General features: G+C 38.0%; 2 protein-coding genes across 2 annotated transcripts in view; both read right to left on the bottom strand.

Annotated features, from left to right (window-relative positions):
- The window catches only part of LOC105216555 (putative odorant-binding protein A5), a 154191-nt gene that overhangs the window by 118570 nt on the left and 18380 nt on the right, over positions 1–17241 (bottom strand). The window lies entirely within an intron of this gene.
- LOC105216553 (rutC family protein UK114) lies at positions 8888–10193 on the bottom strand. The gene is made up of 4 exons (XM_011191099.3): positions 10026–10193; positions 9578–9807; positions 9159–9251; positions 8888–9008 (listed from the first exon to the last, which is right to left on the bottom strand). The coding sequence occupies exons 1-4, from the start codon at positions 10088–10090 to the stop codon at positions 8977–8979; spliced, it is 420 nt and encodes a 139-aa protein (XP_011189401.3). The 5' UTR covers positions 10091–10193; the 3' UTR covers positions 8888–8976.

Genomic DNA, 17241 nt, shown 5'->3' with positions numbered 1-17241 from the left:
AACGAGCTAGATATAAGGTTATATACACCAAAGTGATCAGGGTGACGAGTAAAGTTCACATCCGGATCTCTGTCTGTCCGTCCGTCCGTGCAAGCTGTAACTTGGGTTAAAATTGAGATATCTTAATGAAACTTGGAACACGTGGATGTGATCGGTTCACAACTACGACAACTTCCCATATAACACAATTTTGAATTCCATCTGATTCCTTCACTTTATAAGATATACATAAGGAACCAATGAAGATAGCGAAATAAAAGTTTACATAAATACTGCATATCATCTGTGACTTCACTTGTGAAAAAATTGTCGAAATCGGACTATAACTTTTTAAGGCCCCGAATAACGAATTTGAAGAACTAAGTGCCTTATGGTAATTTTTCACCGAAAATATCAGTAAATCTCGCAGATATCTTAATTTAATTCAGAGGAAATCTTGTTCTTCTAATAGTGTGAATCTGTATCAGAAATGGTTAAAATCAGGTCATAGCTTCCCCTAGTTCTCATATAGCTAATTATAGGATTTTCAAAAATACGATGGGCTTAATAGCTTATAAATCGGCTAATATATGAAATTTCTTAGCCAAATTAAATAAGCATATAATCTTAGATATAATGTATGTTGGTGATGAAAATGAGTTTAATCGTCTCAGGAATTACCTCAGCATATATACCATATATGATTATTTTCGTTTATCTATTGGACTTTATACCGAATATATGGGTCAAATTGTGTGTTATCTTGATAAAAATATAGCAATAAATTGCGAGAGTATAAAATGTTCGGTTGCACCCGAACTTAGCCTTTCCTTACTTGTTTTTTGGTAAATTTAAGTTTTTTTGTATAAAAACGGTTATAAATGTCGATGAGCGTCAGCCGCACTTTTCTTGGAATTAAAAAAGAAAAACAAATTTTCCCGCAAATGTCGAGAATTCGGCTCAAAAAGTGACATTTTCAGTTGAGAATAAGTTTGGGGTGCAAACAGATCTCTACAAATATTTTGTTGGGTTAATTGTTGGGTTAATGTTGACACAAATGTCCAAGATCGATATAAAACGATTTAATCGACCAGTGCTTGACCCTAGAGACATCTATTGGAAAACGGCGGAAGCAAAGTTGTAGACCAATAAAATTATCGTATTTCATTATAAGATATGGAGTGGTGAATCGAACATACTAACCAATTCACAAATCGCAATGCGGTCTTACTCTAACATATTATCTAACTATATCTATTCTATGCTTCTCTTTTCCTTCCATAAAGAAGATTAGGTATTTGTCATTTGAGGTACTCGTAATGGCAAAACTAGTCCAAAATCGGTTATAACACTTTAATGAGAGAAATCTTGTATTGAATTCAACACGCTAACTTTGTTTTTGCATTTAGATACTAACTTTCCGAAAAGCGAGTTATGGTCAAAATATGTTGGGAAGAGAAGTGCCGAATAAGTGATAGCAGAGTTCAATATTACCTCAGAAAAGCTCATCGCCACCTTTCGTTTAATCACAAAAGCTCAGGCAAGATTTAAAAGATACTGGTCTAAAATAATGTATCAGAAAAAGCTAGGCCCCTTAGTCGAAGAGTAATAAGAAAATATTGAAAGCTTCAGTAATCTGGAAAAATGTGGATGGGTAAAATAATTCTTATCGATGTGTACATGGATCCCAGCGGCAACTAGTTATGGACTAAAAGACTCAACCTTATTTGAAACTCGGTCTACTAGTTAATTTAAACCGCCTAAATTGCTCTACATTTGGTAAGAGACTTGAGTGAGAGTTATGACCGATATTTGTTTTCCTTGAACCTACAGCAACTTGTCCACTGATTTTCTCACTGTGAAATTTAGATTCGAAGCAATTCGTTTTGATTAAGTGGGAACGAGTTAGGTAAGTAAGTAAGTTCAACAAATTTATTCGAGCAAAAAATATTAATTACAACAACACACATGAACAAATCTAATTTCGATGCAAACCTGCGCTTTTACTGTTGTAAGCAAATATAATTTAGAGATATGTATTTCTCCTTTGTCAGCCTGTATTGTAGAAACTAGTACACATTGCACAAAGATTTATCAAATCGTTACGCGTCATCACGCTTTTTCAATATTCCCACTCAAAATCAGCACCGCGGTGAAATGAGAAATCAACGCGAACCAGCAGCATTGTGCTGCAGGAACAACATGAACAATAGTAGCAGCAACAACATCAATGAGCAGGTAGGCACAGGCAGGCAGTCAGGCAGTAGCGATGCCATCATCATCATCGGCGGCGGCAGCTCCTGTTCACACTGCAACAACAGGAAGCTGTTAAACGTTTTTGATATTAAATTTCAACGATGCCATTGCATAAATCATCATCACCTCAGCGTTAGCAAAGCGGCAAGGCAAAGTGATTGTTGCTTGCTCGTGGTGGCTTACTATTGCTATTATATTCACTGGTTGTCTAGTTGTGTTGTGAACATTTGTGCGAGCGCGCTGATGCGCCGTAGCATGCATCATACGGTGTAACGGTAGCCGGCAATCGTGCTGCTGGTGGTGCTGCCACTTGCAACAATGCGATGCAATGGCAGGCGCTTTTCACAAATCTCTCGCGCTGCACTGATGAGGACAGCGGCAAGTTAGGAAGGCTTGCTGGGCCTGTTGCAAGTTGCAAGTTGCGAGTTGCACGATTTTACCATTGCCCCATATTGGTGGCACATATACCTACAAGTTGTATGTGTGTTTGTATGTGTGTGTGCAGGCTCACAAGTGTCGATTGTTGCATGATTATTTGCTTTCGTTGATTTGTGAAACAAAGTTGATTTTGTTTTTTTTTTTTTGTATATTCGCAATCTATAATGCTCGTACATAAGCAATGCATGTGCAATTTCCGCAATTTATTCCTGCCACAATGTATGCTGACAATGTTGCAAGTTTGCATTTTTGTTGTTTCTTATTTTATTTTTATTTTTTCGAAAGAAAAAAATCAATTTAGCGAAATTAATAAAAGGCGATTAACTTGTGATTGTTTAAAGATTTTTCACTGTCATATGTCAGCATTAAATATGCATATTGTTGGCGTGGCTGGGCCTGCCTCTGATTGTGGACATCGATATGTCGTAGCACTTACGCCGCATTGCATGCACAAACACACACACACTCAAATACACAAACACATGTGTATTTTGGCCTAAAAAGGCGCACAGCACACTTGCTGCCACCACTACACATCAGCAGCCAACCGCCGATATTGTTGGGCGCACCTGAGCAGCCTTCACGTAATCTCCACAAATTATTAATAATAATTTAATTATGACAAGCGGCGGCGGTCCGTTGCTGGCGAATTGTAAATTAATACGCGAAAGAGTTGCGTGCAAATAAATAAATTGGTCCCCCCATATAAAATAAGAGAAAACACAGTGAAATCTCAAAGATCGCTTACAAGCGGAATGAAAGGCAACGACAAAGTGAAACAGTAAACAAATGCGCGAACATACCTATGTATGTATATAGACACCGGTGAATCGTGAATGTGCGCACGCAAAGGGTTCGAGGACTAAGCAGGCAGCCGGGTCAAGCGGCACAGTGGGTCGGCGCAGATGAAGAACTGAACTTTGAACTACAACGGTCTTTGGTTATACGCTAACCAATGGAGTAGAAAACAAGTCAGTGATAAAACAATAGCTGTCTTCAATTTGACAAGCATTAGAGAGTAGCGAATCGAACAAGTTATACCAGTTTATTAAACTTACTGACTGCACTTGCAATTTAATCCTGCAATAATAAGTCCTGTGAAGCATGCGGAACTCTTCTTAATGAAGAAATGCTAAATAACAAGTGACAAAACCTAATGTTACATTGGAGACTTTCGCCTTTATTCTCCAATGTAACCTTAGGATATATCACTAACAATTTAGTATCCTTAGGTTTCAGGTACTTCCATACCTTACAACACTATTTCTTTGATATATTATTATATTATATATTATTTTGACAGTTATTTTACATCTAAGCCATTCACAATTGATCCATTCACCGTAGTAAAACTGGTCTAAAATCTGTAATACAATACGTAGTAGCATTGAAGAAAGCAGTTATACCAATTTGATGTGATGAGGTGTCTCTTATAACGAACTCAACTCGATATCTTTGTTGTTGCTTTCAAATGAACATTTTTTTTAAGAGAGTGCCCAAAGATAACGAGCAGAGCCATGGCGAATCGAAGACGACAACAAACAAAATTCTTGGAACCATAAACACTCTTAGTCTACTTAATAGGTACAACTACATATATCAGTTCTGTGTGATGATTCATTCAAATTCACCTACAAAGCTATTAAATTCTAAATGAGAAGTTTCAAATGGATCATCTTTGATAAGAAGCGATTGATGATTTTGAGAAGAATTTCTCATGTAGGATGCCTTGCATTAAAGAGATGAAGTCTAGACAATTTTGGAACCCTTAAATGAAATATTCCTCAGTTAGCAATCTGTGATTTACTTTAAAAAGAGTCAAAGTTTTATTCAGATTGTATATTCAGTATTTACTGAACATTTAAAATCCACTGAGAGCCAACGATATTACACAACTTCTCTGTTGACTACGTCCAATCTATGGTCACCATACTCGTCGATGAATAATTGAGCGTCATGTTGAAAAATTTGAATCCACAGGCACAGCATGAAATATTCCCGTGTCAGTGACACAAAGTATTGCCCGTAGTGTCGAGAATATTGCTGCCGCTAGCATATCAATTGAGGAAGACCCAAATCAGTTTCTCACACATCGTTCTCAAGCGTTGGGCATCTCTGTGCCGTCGTTGTGGCGAATTTTACGAAAAGATTTTGGCCTACATCCTAACAAGATCAAAGTGACGCAAGAACTGAAGCCGCTTGACCACCAGAATCGTCATATGTTCGTGAATTGGGCTAAGCAACAACGTGAAAATGGTCCGGATTTTCATCGAAAAATCATCTTCAGCGATGAGGCTCATTTCTGACTGAATGGTACGAACTACATGGGTCACCATTGTAGTACTTCTTCCGTGATGATCAATAAGTGAATGCGTATCGCTACCGCTCATTGATATCCGAATATTTTTAGCCCGAATTGGATGATATGGATTGGACGATATGTGGTACCAACAGGACGGCGACAAAAGTCACACTGCGAATGTCACAATCGATTTATTGAGAACCAAGTTTGGTGAACGTGTTATCTCACGAAATGGCCGCCAATGGTCGTGCGATTTGACGTCGTTAGACTATTTCCTGGGTGACTACGTTAAGTCTATGGTGTATGCTAACAAGCCAGCGACGATTGATGAACTTCGTACGAAAATCGAAGGTGAGATTGCTTTCAATATCGATACTTAACTGGTCAGTTCGTCCCTTATAAGTTTATATCAAGATTAAAAAAATATTTGACCAAATTTTTCTGCCTCTCAAAACACTGTTCCACGCCACATTCGTACAATTGCAGATCGGTTGATGAGATAGCCGGAAAACGTTAAGGCTACTGGGCAGTGCCGAGACTTGTGCTTGCGATTTTATTACACGTATGTGTATGCCTCGATTTGGCAGTACTTTCGAGCATAAAATACGAAGCTTAGCACTTATATGCATATGTATATTTGTAGATATGTATACACACAGCAGTCGTATGTGTTACTTAAGCGGATCGTAAACGCCGATAAAATTTAATTCAATATTAATTTGGCGAATATTCTCGTTCGAATGTCAGTACAATATACAATTCACCAATTTATGCGCAATGATAAGACATTTTATGGCATTTATGTATTGTAGGTACATATGTGGCTGGTGTATGTGGCTGTACACGTCAAGGGCTACACATTTCATTTGTACGCATATTTTGCAAGTTTGTTGCTATTGTTGTTGTTGTTGTAGTGTGCCGTTGTTATTCTTGTAAATTATGTGCACTTTCACCAGCAGCCAACATAATCATAAAAATTCCATGGATATCTCACAGCCGCAGCATTGGTGCAATGATTGCATGCGAATCGCATATGTATGTGCGTACTCAATATGAATATATAGTTAAATGCTCACAAGTCGGCCAAGTTATTTCTCATTCTTCGCCAGCAAACGGCATGCATTGTCATATCCTTTTGGCCATCCACTATATCAACGTAATGATCAAATTAATTGGTTGTGGGTGAAGAGATCATCATTGTCAACGTTTGCAATGTGTCATATATCACGCTGAAGTCCCAAAAAAAATTCGAAAAAATAAAAAAAAAAATTCCAAAATTTTATTGAAAAAAAAAATCCCAGATCACCAGTCTTCGAAATTGAAATTTTTGGTTTTTTCCTTTAATAAAAAAAAATATATTTTTTTTTCACTTTTATTGCCAACACTTGCGTTTTATTTTCGCAATGAAAGTGCAACAACGTTAATGGTAAACAGCATGTTGCAACAGTTTCACTGAAGGTGCAACCTTCATTGTGTTAGCCACGCTCTTACCTTTAGGACAACTACAATTTTTATTAATTTTTTTCCCTTCAGCGATCACCCACTGTGTGGGCGCTGTAAGGCAAACACAAAAACGCATAAACACACACATGCCGCATGCCACTTGCGTGTTGGGTCGCTTCCTGTATCGCGTTTTTTCGAACATATTTTCGACAAATGTGTTTCGCATGTTGCAGCGCATATTTATGAAACATAATTGCGAGTTAAAGCGGTGATTTAAATTAATTACATTGTATATTGTGTACGCATGTAAACAGTTTTGTTAATTACAACATTAAAATGCATATTTTAGCTTCGAATTCGCATTTTTCAACATTCGCTTTAATGTGTCAGGCTATAATTTCGCAGGCGGTGACAGGCTGTGAAAGTCGAAAATGTTGCAAAGTGTATATGAGATTTCGAAAGTTAAAGGTGTTTGATGTGGAATTTACTGTGCTAGATACAGATATTTAACGGGATTTCTATAGAAGCGGATATGACAATCAATGAAATTATTGACTTCAATTATATTTTTTTAAGAATTCCATAAAAAATTAAAAGGAATTTTAATATATTTAGTCCTTAAAAAGGGTCACAATTTGCAGTCCTTGCTTAATTCATTTATTTTTATTTTGGAGACCTGCGTTTGACCCACACTTTATATTGTGAACTTACTGTATCACTATGAACTGTGGAGGAATGGTTTCGTTGATTCAGAGCGGGTGAAAACGACACCATGGATAAGCCAGCCGGCGGAAGACCTGTGACGACGAATCCGATCAAATGATGGAAAACATCGAGTTAGACTGGCATGTGGCATCTCGTTACATCGCCCAGGAGATAGGAGTTAGTCACCAAACCAAAAAGTTTGATGTATGAGTGCCGCATGATTTGACGCAAAAAAACCGTTCAGGACCGAATCAACGCCTGCGATAACGGAACGAACTCGACCCATTTTTGAAGCGGATGATGACTGGCGACGAAAAATGGATAATATACGACAATATCAAGCGAAAACGGTCGTGGTCGAAGGCCGGTGAATCGTCCCAAACTGTGGCCAAACCGGGAATGACGGTCAGGAATGTTTTGCTGTGTGTTTGATGGGATTGGAAGGAAATCATCCACTATGAGTTGCTCCCATATGGCCAGACGTTTAATTCTACCATCTACTGCGGAACAACTGGACCGCTTGAAGCAGGCGATCGAGCAAAAGCGTTCAGAATTGGCGAACAGGAAGAGTGTAGTGTTCCACCATGACAACTCCAGACTACACACTTCGTTGATGACTCGTCAGAAGTTACGGGAGCTCGGATGGGACCTGTTGCTGTCAATGGCGAATGCCCTTGGTGGTGGTTATTGAAAGAAACGGCGCATATTTGAACTAAATCCGATCACTGTAACACCTTTATAAGCATTGAATATAAAAAGCGGAAGGGAGATATTTGCAAATCATATCTAGCGGCGGCAGTAACTTAATGGATATTTCCATGAAAAGAGAATATCACCACCATATACTATATTTAAACTTTGTATTCTCGACCAGTTTCCACCTTATTCTGTATCCCATAAATTTTTTTTCAAGGCGTCTTCCATTCGCCACTTCTTTCGCACACTTTTAGCGATGATCTCTATGGATTTAGACCTTTCTGACAACAGCTTAGCATTAAATGATGTTAACACTCGCTTAACATTAAATATTTAGGTTTCAAAATTTGTCGATTGGTTTTATAAAGATTTCTCAGAGCAAAGTGATTTAGAACAGCCCGATAGTAACCAAATACTCTAAATTTCTTCCCAAAAATCATGTATATAAAACTTGTTTGTATTTTTGGATCAATTCAGAACATTTTGTATTCATTTCAATATTTATATGGTTATCCATACAAATACATCGAAGATCTTGTTATTGATTGGTTATTCTAAAACAGACAAACTTTGTTTGCCAACTATTCTCTTTAACATATATTAACTTCTTACAATCAGTGCTATATTTCAGAGAGAGAGAGGAAAATGGGATCTATCTACAACATATATCAGGCTACAGTACACGGATTCTTAAACGACTAAAACTGTCGTCTAGGCAGAATTTCTCAAAATTATTTGTGGAATGTTTTCTGCTGTTACAGCAACAACAACGTCCCACCCGATCGTACACATTGTTGTGAGAACCAAAGTCCAAGAATATAACTTTTTTGTAAACAATTTGGATAGAGCTGGAGCTATCAACTCTAATATCTCAAATATAAGGTATTAGTACTCAATTTGATGTAGCTAAGAATTTTCATATTTAAGTCCTTGGAAGTTAAAAATACAAATTGTAAAGCCTAATATAACATCGGAATAGATTCTCAAGTTTCATGCTTCTTATTTTCAAATGAACTATGATCTATGTGATATATGATTATCGATGATCAAATTATCAAAAAATATCCATTATCTATAATAATTTTATCACTTTATTTGTGTAAACACCTCACATATGTATATATTTTATAACATAATACGGAATAACCCAACAGACTTCATAAATGGGAACGCTGAACTGGATCCATATCTGAAAAGTTTAAACATCTATATAAACAAAAAATGTGGACAAAATTGTGTTTAATAAATTCGAAGGCACAACAGAAAAAATTTTTATTTAAAAAAATCGAATTAAAAATCTGTAACGAATTTAAAATTTAAGACTCAATAACGACATCACCGATCAAAGCGATGCTCTCGATTTCGACCAAAGCATCGAGCGGCAGACGAGCGACCTGTACACAGCTGCGAGCGGGGAAATTTTTGGAGAACACTGTAAAAAACAAAAACAAAGGCCAGGTTATAATTTGTGGAGACATTTGATGTGAAGAGCGCAGCGACACTGAGAGAGTGGAGACACATATACTAAGTTAATTATGAAAGCGACTGCCATAAACAAATAAACGTGTCGCTAAGCGAGTCACAAAAGCAAAACAATTGCGCTGAATATTATTATGACTATTAAACTATTGATCTAACTGATAAGCTAAAATATATATGTTTTTTCAAGTTTTCAGCAATTAAGCGACAATTAATGATTGCTTTATAATAGCGATAAGCGGAGAAAAATAAATTATATCAGCACTCGTGTGAACACACCTTTTTTGTAGGCCTCATTGACCGCACCAAAGTCATTCAGATCCTTCACGAATATGGTATTCTTGACTACATTATCGACACTTGAGCCGGCGGCCTCCAGCACGGCCACCAAGTTTTTCAAGGCCACCTCCGTTTGTTGCGTAACGCCGCCCGGCACCAGAGTGAGCGTGTCTTTGTCCAAGCCTATGCAACCGGATACATAGACAGTGCGATCGGCCACAACAGCTTGACTGCATTTGGAAGTCAGAAAGAAAATTAATGTTGTTGCACAGACATACATATAGACAGATAAACACAAATGCAGTGTAAAAGCGGCGCGCTGGTGGCCAACGCTCGCCTATAAGATTAATAATTTTAATGGTGTGCTTTGACAAGTGTCAATTTGTTCTTAATGCCGGCTACTGCTGTTGGCCTCATATGCGCTTTAGACGTCCAGTGATATACATACTTGTATGGTGCCACCGGCCTGGCTGCGTTGGCGGTGCTGATCAATTTCTTCACAATTCTGGACATTTTTGCGCTGATAATTTAGTATTCTATTTTCGATAATATTAAACTTGGTGTTTTTCCGCTCTGCACTTGTCGCACACTGAGTACTGACTGAATAAGCGTACACTTGCTGGCATGTGTTGCTCCAAACATTCGACGTTGTCTATGCCATGTGGGTACATGTGTGCGAGCCGTTGGAGACTTGTGGAGAATATGATAATCTTGTTGTTGTAGTTTATTTGTTGATAATATATTTTTCTTTATTATGCTCAGTATCTCTCACTCTTTGTGGTTGTTGATTTTTAGCACTTGTTCATAGTTTATCAGCACTAATCGACGGTATCGACGAGTACCGGCATTTGGATTGCTGGCACTTCATACTTATGTTGATCAACTTGTTTAAGTATATATAGAAACTAGAGCTCTTGGTATTCGACTAATCGACTAACAGAATTAACCGAATAGGAGACACGTACATACATATATGAGAATCTATATATGTTTGTATATTCACATATGTTTTGCTAATATTATTGCCTGCATTTTGGCTTTTTTTAATACTCTCACCCCATGCAAAGATCAACGTAGCTCAGAGCAATATTATAGATGGATTTTTGCTGCTGTTGTTGTACTTACGTCTGTCTTCTATCTTAGAAATTTGAGAACAAATTCATGAATTGATCGAAAATTTTTACTTAGAGGGCACCGATGTTCACTGCATAGCAAATCTTTATAAAGTGATCTTATGTGATCTTCGCTGAGGCAGTGAAGAGACAAAGCAAAATCCAAGTAAACTTCCCCAAGTCAAACATTTTCAATTTATCACACGGAACTGTTTACATTTCAGTAAACGACTCAATACCAAGAGATGTCAACAGTTTCTCTACTTCAAATTGAATCGAAAGAATCTATATCTTCAATCCCAAGAATACCATTAATAATTGGAGATAGCAGATAAAAAAAAACGTTGGTCAAAAGAAAATCGAATAATAAGCTCTGTGTCACAGCATATACGGTATTTTCAGCATGGTTGCTGTGTCGGCACGTCTTTTCATTATCCAAATCCTTAAATATTAGGTTGTCAAATATCTCCATTCCGCTTTTTTGCTCTTTATTCAATGCTTTATTAAAAGTGTTACAGTGATCGGATTTAGTATATGCAGAAGCCCCCTCCTTACTTGCGAAGAACGGGACTCGGACAGCCACTTTTTACAAGCCTCTGTTGAGTTCGACTTTACACCACCAAGGGCGTTCGCCACGGTCAGGAACAGGTGGTAATCACTTGGCTCTATATCCGGGCTATATAGTGGATGCGATAAAACCTCCCATCCGAGCTTCTGTAGCTTCTGACGAGTCATCAATAAAGTGTGTGGTCTGGCGTTGTCCTGGTGGTACACTACACCCTTCCTGTTGGCCAATTCTGGACGCTTCTGGTCGATCCAGTTGTTCGCAGTAGATGGTAGAATTAAGCGTCTGACATATGGGAGCAGCTCATAGTGGACGATTCCCTTCCCAACCCACCAAACACACAGCACGTTCCTTGCGGTCAATCCCGGTTTGGCCACTGTTTGGGACGTTTCACCGGCTTTCGACCACGACCGTTTTCGCTTGATATTGTCGTATGTGATGCATTTTTCGTCGCCAGTCACCATCCGCTTCAAAAATGGGTCGAGTTCGTTCCGTTTCAGCAGCATATCGCAGGCGTTGATTCGGTCCAGAAGGTTTTTTTGCGTCATATTATGCGGCACCAAAGGATCAAGACAAATAGGCGGACAACCTAATATATCTTTTACTTTAGCATACAGGCCCGAGACTGTTGAAAATTTTGTAAATCCTGATCGAGAAATATACTAGAGCCATATATAAAGATTCTACAATGCTTGCCCAGGTATCGTTGAGGGTATTAAGCTGGCTTGAAATCATAATATAACCTTATGAGAAGACAATTGGGTACTGTTCTGTGGCATTAAAATGATTTAAGTATTTGTCTTTTATTCGCCTAACATCTCTTTGATCCAAATTGACTAATACCTACGGAAACTTGAGTCTTTTTACATCAACCCGCGTTCTTTAATTCCCAATTCTCAATGAATATAAGCGCAAAGAGATAAGCATATTATCCAAAGAATTTGGAATACAGTAATTACTGGTGGCTGGTCCAGAAAGCCAGTAGATGAGGATCTCTCAGTACGAAATGTTTTATAATCATGTATATTTGTATTTGTGGATCTAATAAATATATAACCTCTCCGTTCTAAAAGACAACTTGGCACATCGATCGTAAAAGTTTGGTGATTCCTGTTATCGGTAACAAGGCCGTGTGGACTGAGTCAATAGGTGGCCTATTGCCTGAAAGCATGGTGTTTGCCTTAGTAACAAGATCTGGAGCGATCCAATTAGTAATCCATCTTAAACCACATGATTATACAAATCACTAACGGAAAAAAAAATTAAATTCGATCCAACTCGACTCGACAAATTGTTGCCAAAGGTCGTCAATGAAAGTCAAGCATGTGAGATCAGCGTCATTGACCTATTTGAAACCAGGTGGTCAGAATTTGCTGAAGTAATGGCCGCACTTGTTTTTGTGATCCCATGCTTCTTACAGAGGTGATCTGAGTTGCTCTTAAAATCGGTGGCATTGAGTAAAATCCTTTGTTTATGAGATTGTCTGAAATTGAATTGAACTAGATCTCGGCTACAAATCAGCAACTGTATGACTTGACTATTAATTGATCTCAGTCCTGACTTTGCTAAACGAATCCCTTGGTAAATGCGTATGTAAGCGGTATGCGTATTTACCGCTAAACGGTTATGCTGTCGTACCAAAATCATGTCAAATTGTAGAAACTCATAAAGCATTCCACTCACTTATATAATACAATGTCTGCCCACCAACAAACCGTATGAGTTTATAAATTTCAAGGCCAGACCCTTTTACCCAGTCAAATTGCGGCATTTAGTAAATAATGCATGGCCATTAAGTGCCAGACAGCACAAACAACAAACACAAACACATACAAACATACCAGCATAATGCAACGCGCACAAATAACAACCTGTATGCCGTTGTGGCAAGTAAATAAACAGCGAAAAAAAAAAATAAATAACTGCATGTTGCAGTAACAATGTAGACAAACAAAAATGTATGCAAATGCAACAAATAGTCGAAGATGCAAATGGTCTGCGGAGCAAGCGCTATTACCATGTTACCGGCAATGCGCGGCGAATTTACATATATGAGCGCATAATTGTGTGCAACATAAAGTTGCAACGCTATGGGGCAAGCAGCAATGCAGTGCGAATGCTAGGAAAGGAATGACAGCAGCAGCAAGCAGCAAACAGCAACAATAAAACAGTAATATAACAGCTGTAACAATAGCAACAACAACAACAACAACAACAGTAGCGTGCATAACAATAGCAACAAGCTGGCAACTGGTAAACGACACAAGTTGTACTACAATAGATTTTGCTGTTGTCATTTGTTTTGACTAGCAGAACGCACAAACACACACATATGTATATGGCTGTATGTATATACATACGTATATATGTGGAGCTGCAACATATGCCTTTGCAGAAAATGTTGCCAAGCAAATAGCATAAGCCTCTTTGTTTTGCTGGCGTTGTTAATATTGCTGTTTAACCAGCCAGTTGTTGTTGTTGTACTTGTCGTTGTCACTGTTTACTTGTACGACAACAATAAGTGCACACACCTCCTAAACTTAGGCGCACAACATTTGTGCCCCCTTCACTGGCTAACTAAACATTTGTATGCGCAACATATGCCTATGTACAATACTAGCAACACTTTTTGTTGTTTTTGTTGCTATAACGATACAATTTGTTGTTGTTACTGCTAGGATGAAGCACCACAATTTTGGTTACCTCACTTTTCTTACACTTTTTTTTACTTTGCATGCATTTGACGCGCAACACGTAATAAGCAGCATAAAATGTTTATAAACATAGCAAGCGGTTGTTGCGGGGCGCTGATGCGATTTTGAGCAATTTATTTCGGCTTAAGGTCAGACAATACTCTATATACATATGTGTATTAAAGCCTGCACTTGTACACCTACACACTGTGGCATGACTCAGCGCATGAACATAAATATTTAGTGTCTAGCAACAAATGTTGCTTGTTGCTTCTTGTCAATTGTCATGTTGAGAGTGTCAGCAACATTTTATTACAGCTGCTGACGTTACTTTTAAGCATTTTTTATTACATAATGCGATTTGGAGTTTATATATATGTTTGTGGATATGTTTTGTTGTTATTATTGATACGTGTTGTTGTTTTTAACAAAGTGTTGTCGGAAATCCGAAAATTAGCCGTATTAAAATCGCATGAATTATGATTTCCTTGCGCTATACTAAATTTTTCTTTAAAATTATCAATGTAAAGAATACTAAAATCAACTTAATTTGTTCTTTGTATAGTTTTTAGTACAATTTGTTGCTTTAAATAGGTCAACAACGCTTTCTCTGTTAAAATTTCTACCAGCTATTGTGGCCTACGGTTCAGTTGGTTTTGTTATGCGCACGCAATCCTTCAAACCTTGCTGTCTGGTATGCATTTAATAGCACCGAGGAGTTGTTGAAGAAAGTAAGTAATTATTTCATTCTCAAAAAAAAAGGTGATCCTCCTTCAACTCAAACGCAAATATTTGATTTACAGCTCTTTTACGTTGAAGCCGTCAACTTCACTTGGTAATACAGACAAAATATGTAGCTCAAAAATTGTACAGTGGTTCATTTGAGTTGTATGAATACACAAATCATAACTTTGTGCTTTATTTAATTGCAAAAGTGGCTTCTTGGAGACTCTTCCATACGAAGATCAATTTCGTATATAGCGCATAAGTACAAACTGCTGTTGCATTGGCGTATGAGTAACTTTTTTTCGAAAAGAAATGATTTTGGTGAACTACTAGCTTTTATCCATGTGATACAGTAGTATGACCTTGAATCAGTTATGGAAAACAAAGATAATCCTTCAAAACCGTTTGTTTTACAGTTCAAAAATCTACTTTTACTCTTATTTTAGGTGCTCCAAAATCCAAATGTGGTATTCTTTTGACAGTTACCGAAAACCATAAACTTCAGTCATATCTTGTCTACGAAGTTGTTCTCGACTCCGTTACCGACATTTATGCTTAAATAAGTGAACTCAAAGCGATATTTGTATCAAACTTGCCATCATCGATTCGCCATTTCTTTGCTCACTACTCTCTTCTGAAAAGATTGCATTCAAAGCAACAACAAAGTTAGCGAATTGAATTCGTTATGAGAGAATATACGGATACCCGACTAAATTGGCATAATTTCATTCATCAGTGCTGCCAAGCTTTGTGTTACATATTTTAGACCAGTTTAGACCATTGTGAATGGCTGTATGAAAATGAAAGTACCTCCACCAAAGAAAAAACCAACGCATTTGCCTATGTATTGAAGCGATAATTATAAAAATTTACTGGTATAATGTGCTCGATCGAACGAACACCACTTTATCCTTCATCTGATAGGGCTTTTTATCTGACATTTAATTGTCGAATCGGCCCAACGGGACCGTTAAGCTTTTCTCCAGATGGACGTTGGAGATCACATCTTGGCCATTCTTACAACAGGAAGGTCTACGTAACCAAAACAGATCTGGATTTTTATCCAGCCGAGGACTGTCAACTCTGTAATACGGCGAACTTTTAAAATGTGTCCACTATATTGGTTCGCCATTTTGAATTTTTAAAAACTAACACCAGATTCGTAATCAGCGATCCCGAGAACCCCCGACTAACGAGTTTCGAGCGATTGCGATGAATTTTTCGAAATAGGCTCCACCATATAGGATCTGCCATTTTGAATTTTTAAGAACCGAATCGTAATCAGGGATCCCCAAAACCCCTGTGTAACGAGTTTCGAGCAATTCCGATGAATTTTTCAAAATAGGCTCCGCCATATTGGATCCGCAATTTTGAATTTTTAAAAACCAAAACCAGATTCGTAGTCAGTGATCCCGAACACTACCGAGGTGCGATCCGATGAAGTTTTAAAAACGCCGTCTGCCGTATTGATTTTCTGTGGTTATGACGAAACCCTGATCTGATGGAGTTAAATGTACCTCGGACTCGGCGACCCCAAAAACATAAGACACACATAGTAAGACTCCCAGTTAATGACATTTCTTTTTCTGTGGCTGTGTTATATTTAATTTATGAATTAATTTTTTCATCCAATCAGCGTCAGAGGTAACCCACTGTTAAACTGTCGCCACAATCATATCGTTTATTTATTTGATTTTTAATTTTTTACTCGCCTGCTGCTCTCCAAAGTAAACAACACGTCAACACACTGACGCCCCAATGGCCTGGGCAAGCAAGTCAACCGAAAAAAGCAGCCTCAAAAAGCACCACAACAGCCTGCACATGCGCAGCCAGCAATGCATTTTTCAGTTAACAGATTACGGATTTTGGATTTTCAACACTGCAGAAGACTAATTATTTATTATTTGGCAATTGAGCATGTCAGACGATGCCATATAAAATTCCCAAATTCAAACAAAATAAAATAATTACACGTTGGCAGGCAGTGACGTTGCCGCAACAAAAAAGCAGTTAAATGAAAAAGAGAAAAAATATATATATTTATAACAACAAAAGCAAAAAAAAAACGACAATGAACGCAAAGAAATCGAGCATTCAGCAAAACAAACAAACATTCAGAGCGCATGCAACGTTGCAACTGACGTTAACGGCACCAACACCACAACCAACATTGCAACAACAATGAGCATAATAAAACAACAAACACCACACGTTCATCAGTTTTGTGCGGTTGCTGTGCTGCGCTCCAGCGTCTGAGCGCTGATCTGTCGGTCGGTCAGTGGGCGTAGGTGAAACGAATAATGCGGAATACACTTAAGTAATGCCACACTAACCGCCGCAACAACAACAAAAGCAAAGAAAAAGAGAACTGCATGACGTTGCAGCAACACACCCAGTAAAAAGAAAAAACTGAATCTGCAAAGAATTAAACAAAATCCCTCAGAGCATTCGTCTCGACGTAAACAACGTACAACAGGTACAACACGCCAACAGACAAGCGGTGATGGTGATGGTGATGGAGTGAATTGGTGACGTAGGCGCAGCAGCAATTGCACTTGGTTGCAAGTG

Source organism: Zeugodacus cucurbitae, chromosome 3 (genome assembly GCF_028554725.1).
Source record: "Zeugodacus cucurbitae isolate PBARC_wt_2022May chromosome 3, idZeuCucr1.2, whole genome shotgun sequence".
Taxonomy (NCBI): Eukaryota; Metazoa; Arthropoda; class Insecta; order Diptera; family Tephritidae; genus Zeugodacus; species Zeugodacus cucurbitae.
Note: the sequence above shows the minus strand (reverse complement) of the source record. Positions and strands in the feature narration are given on the sequence as shown.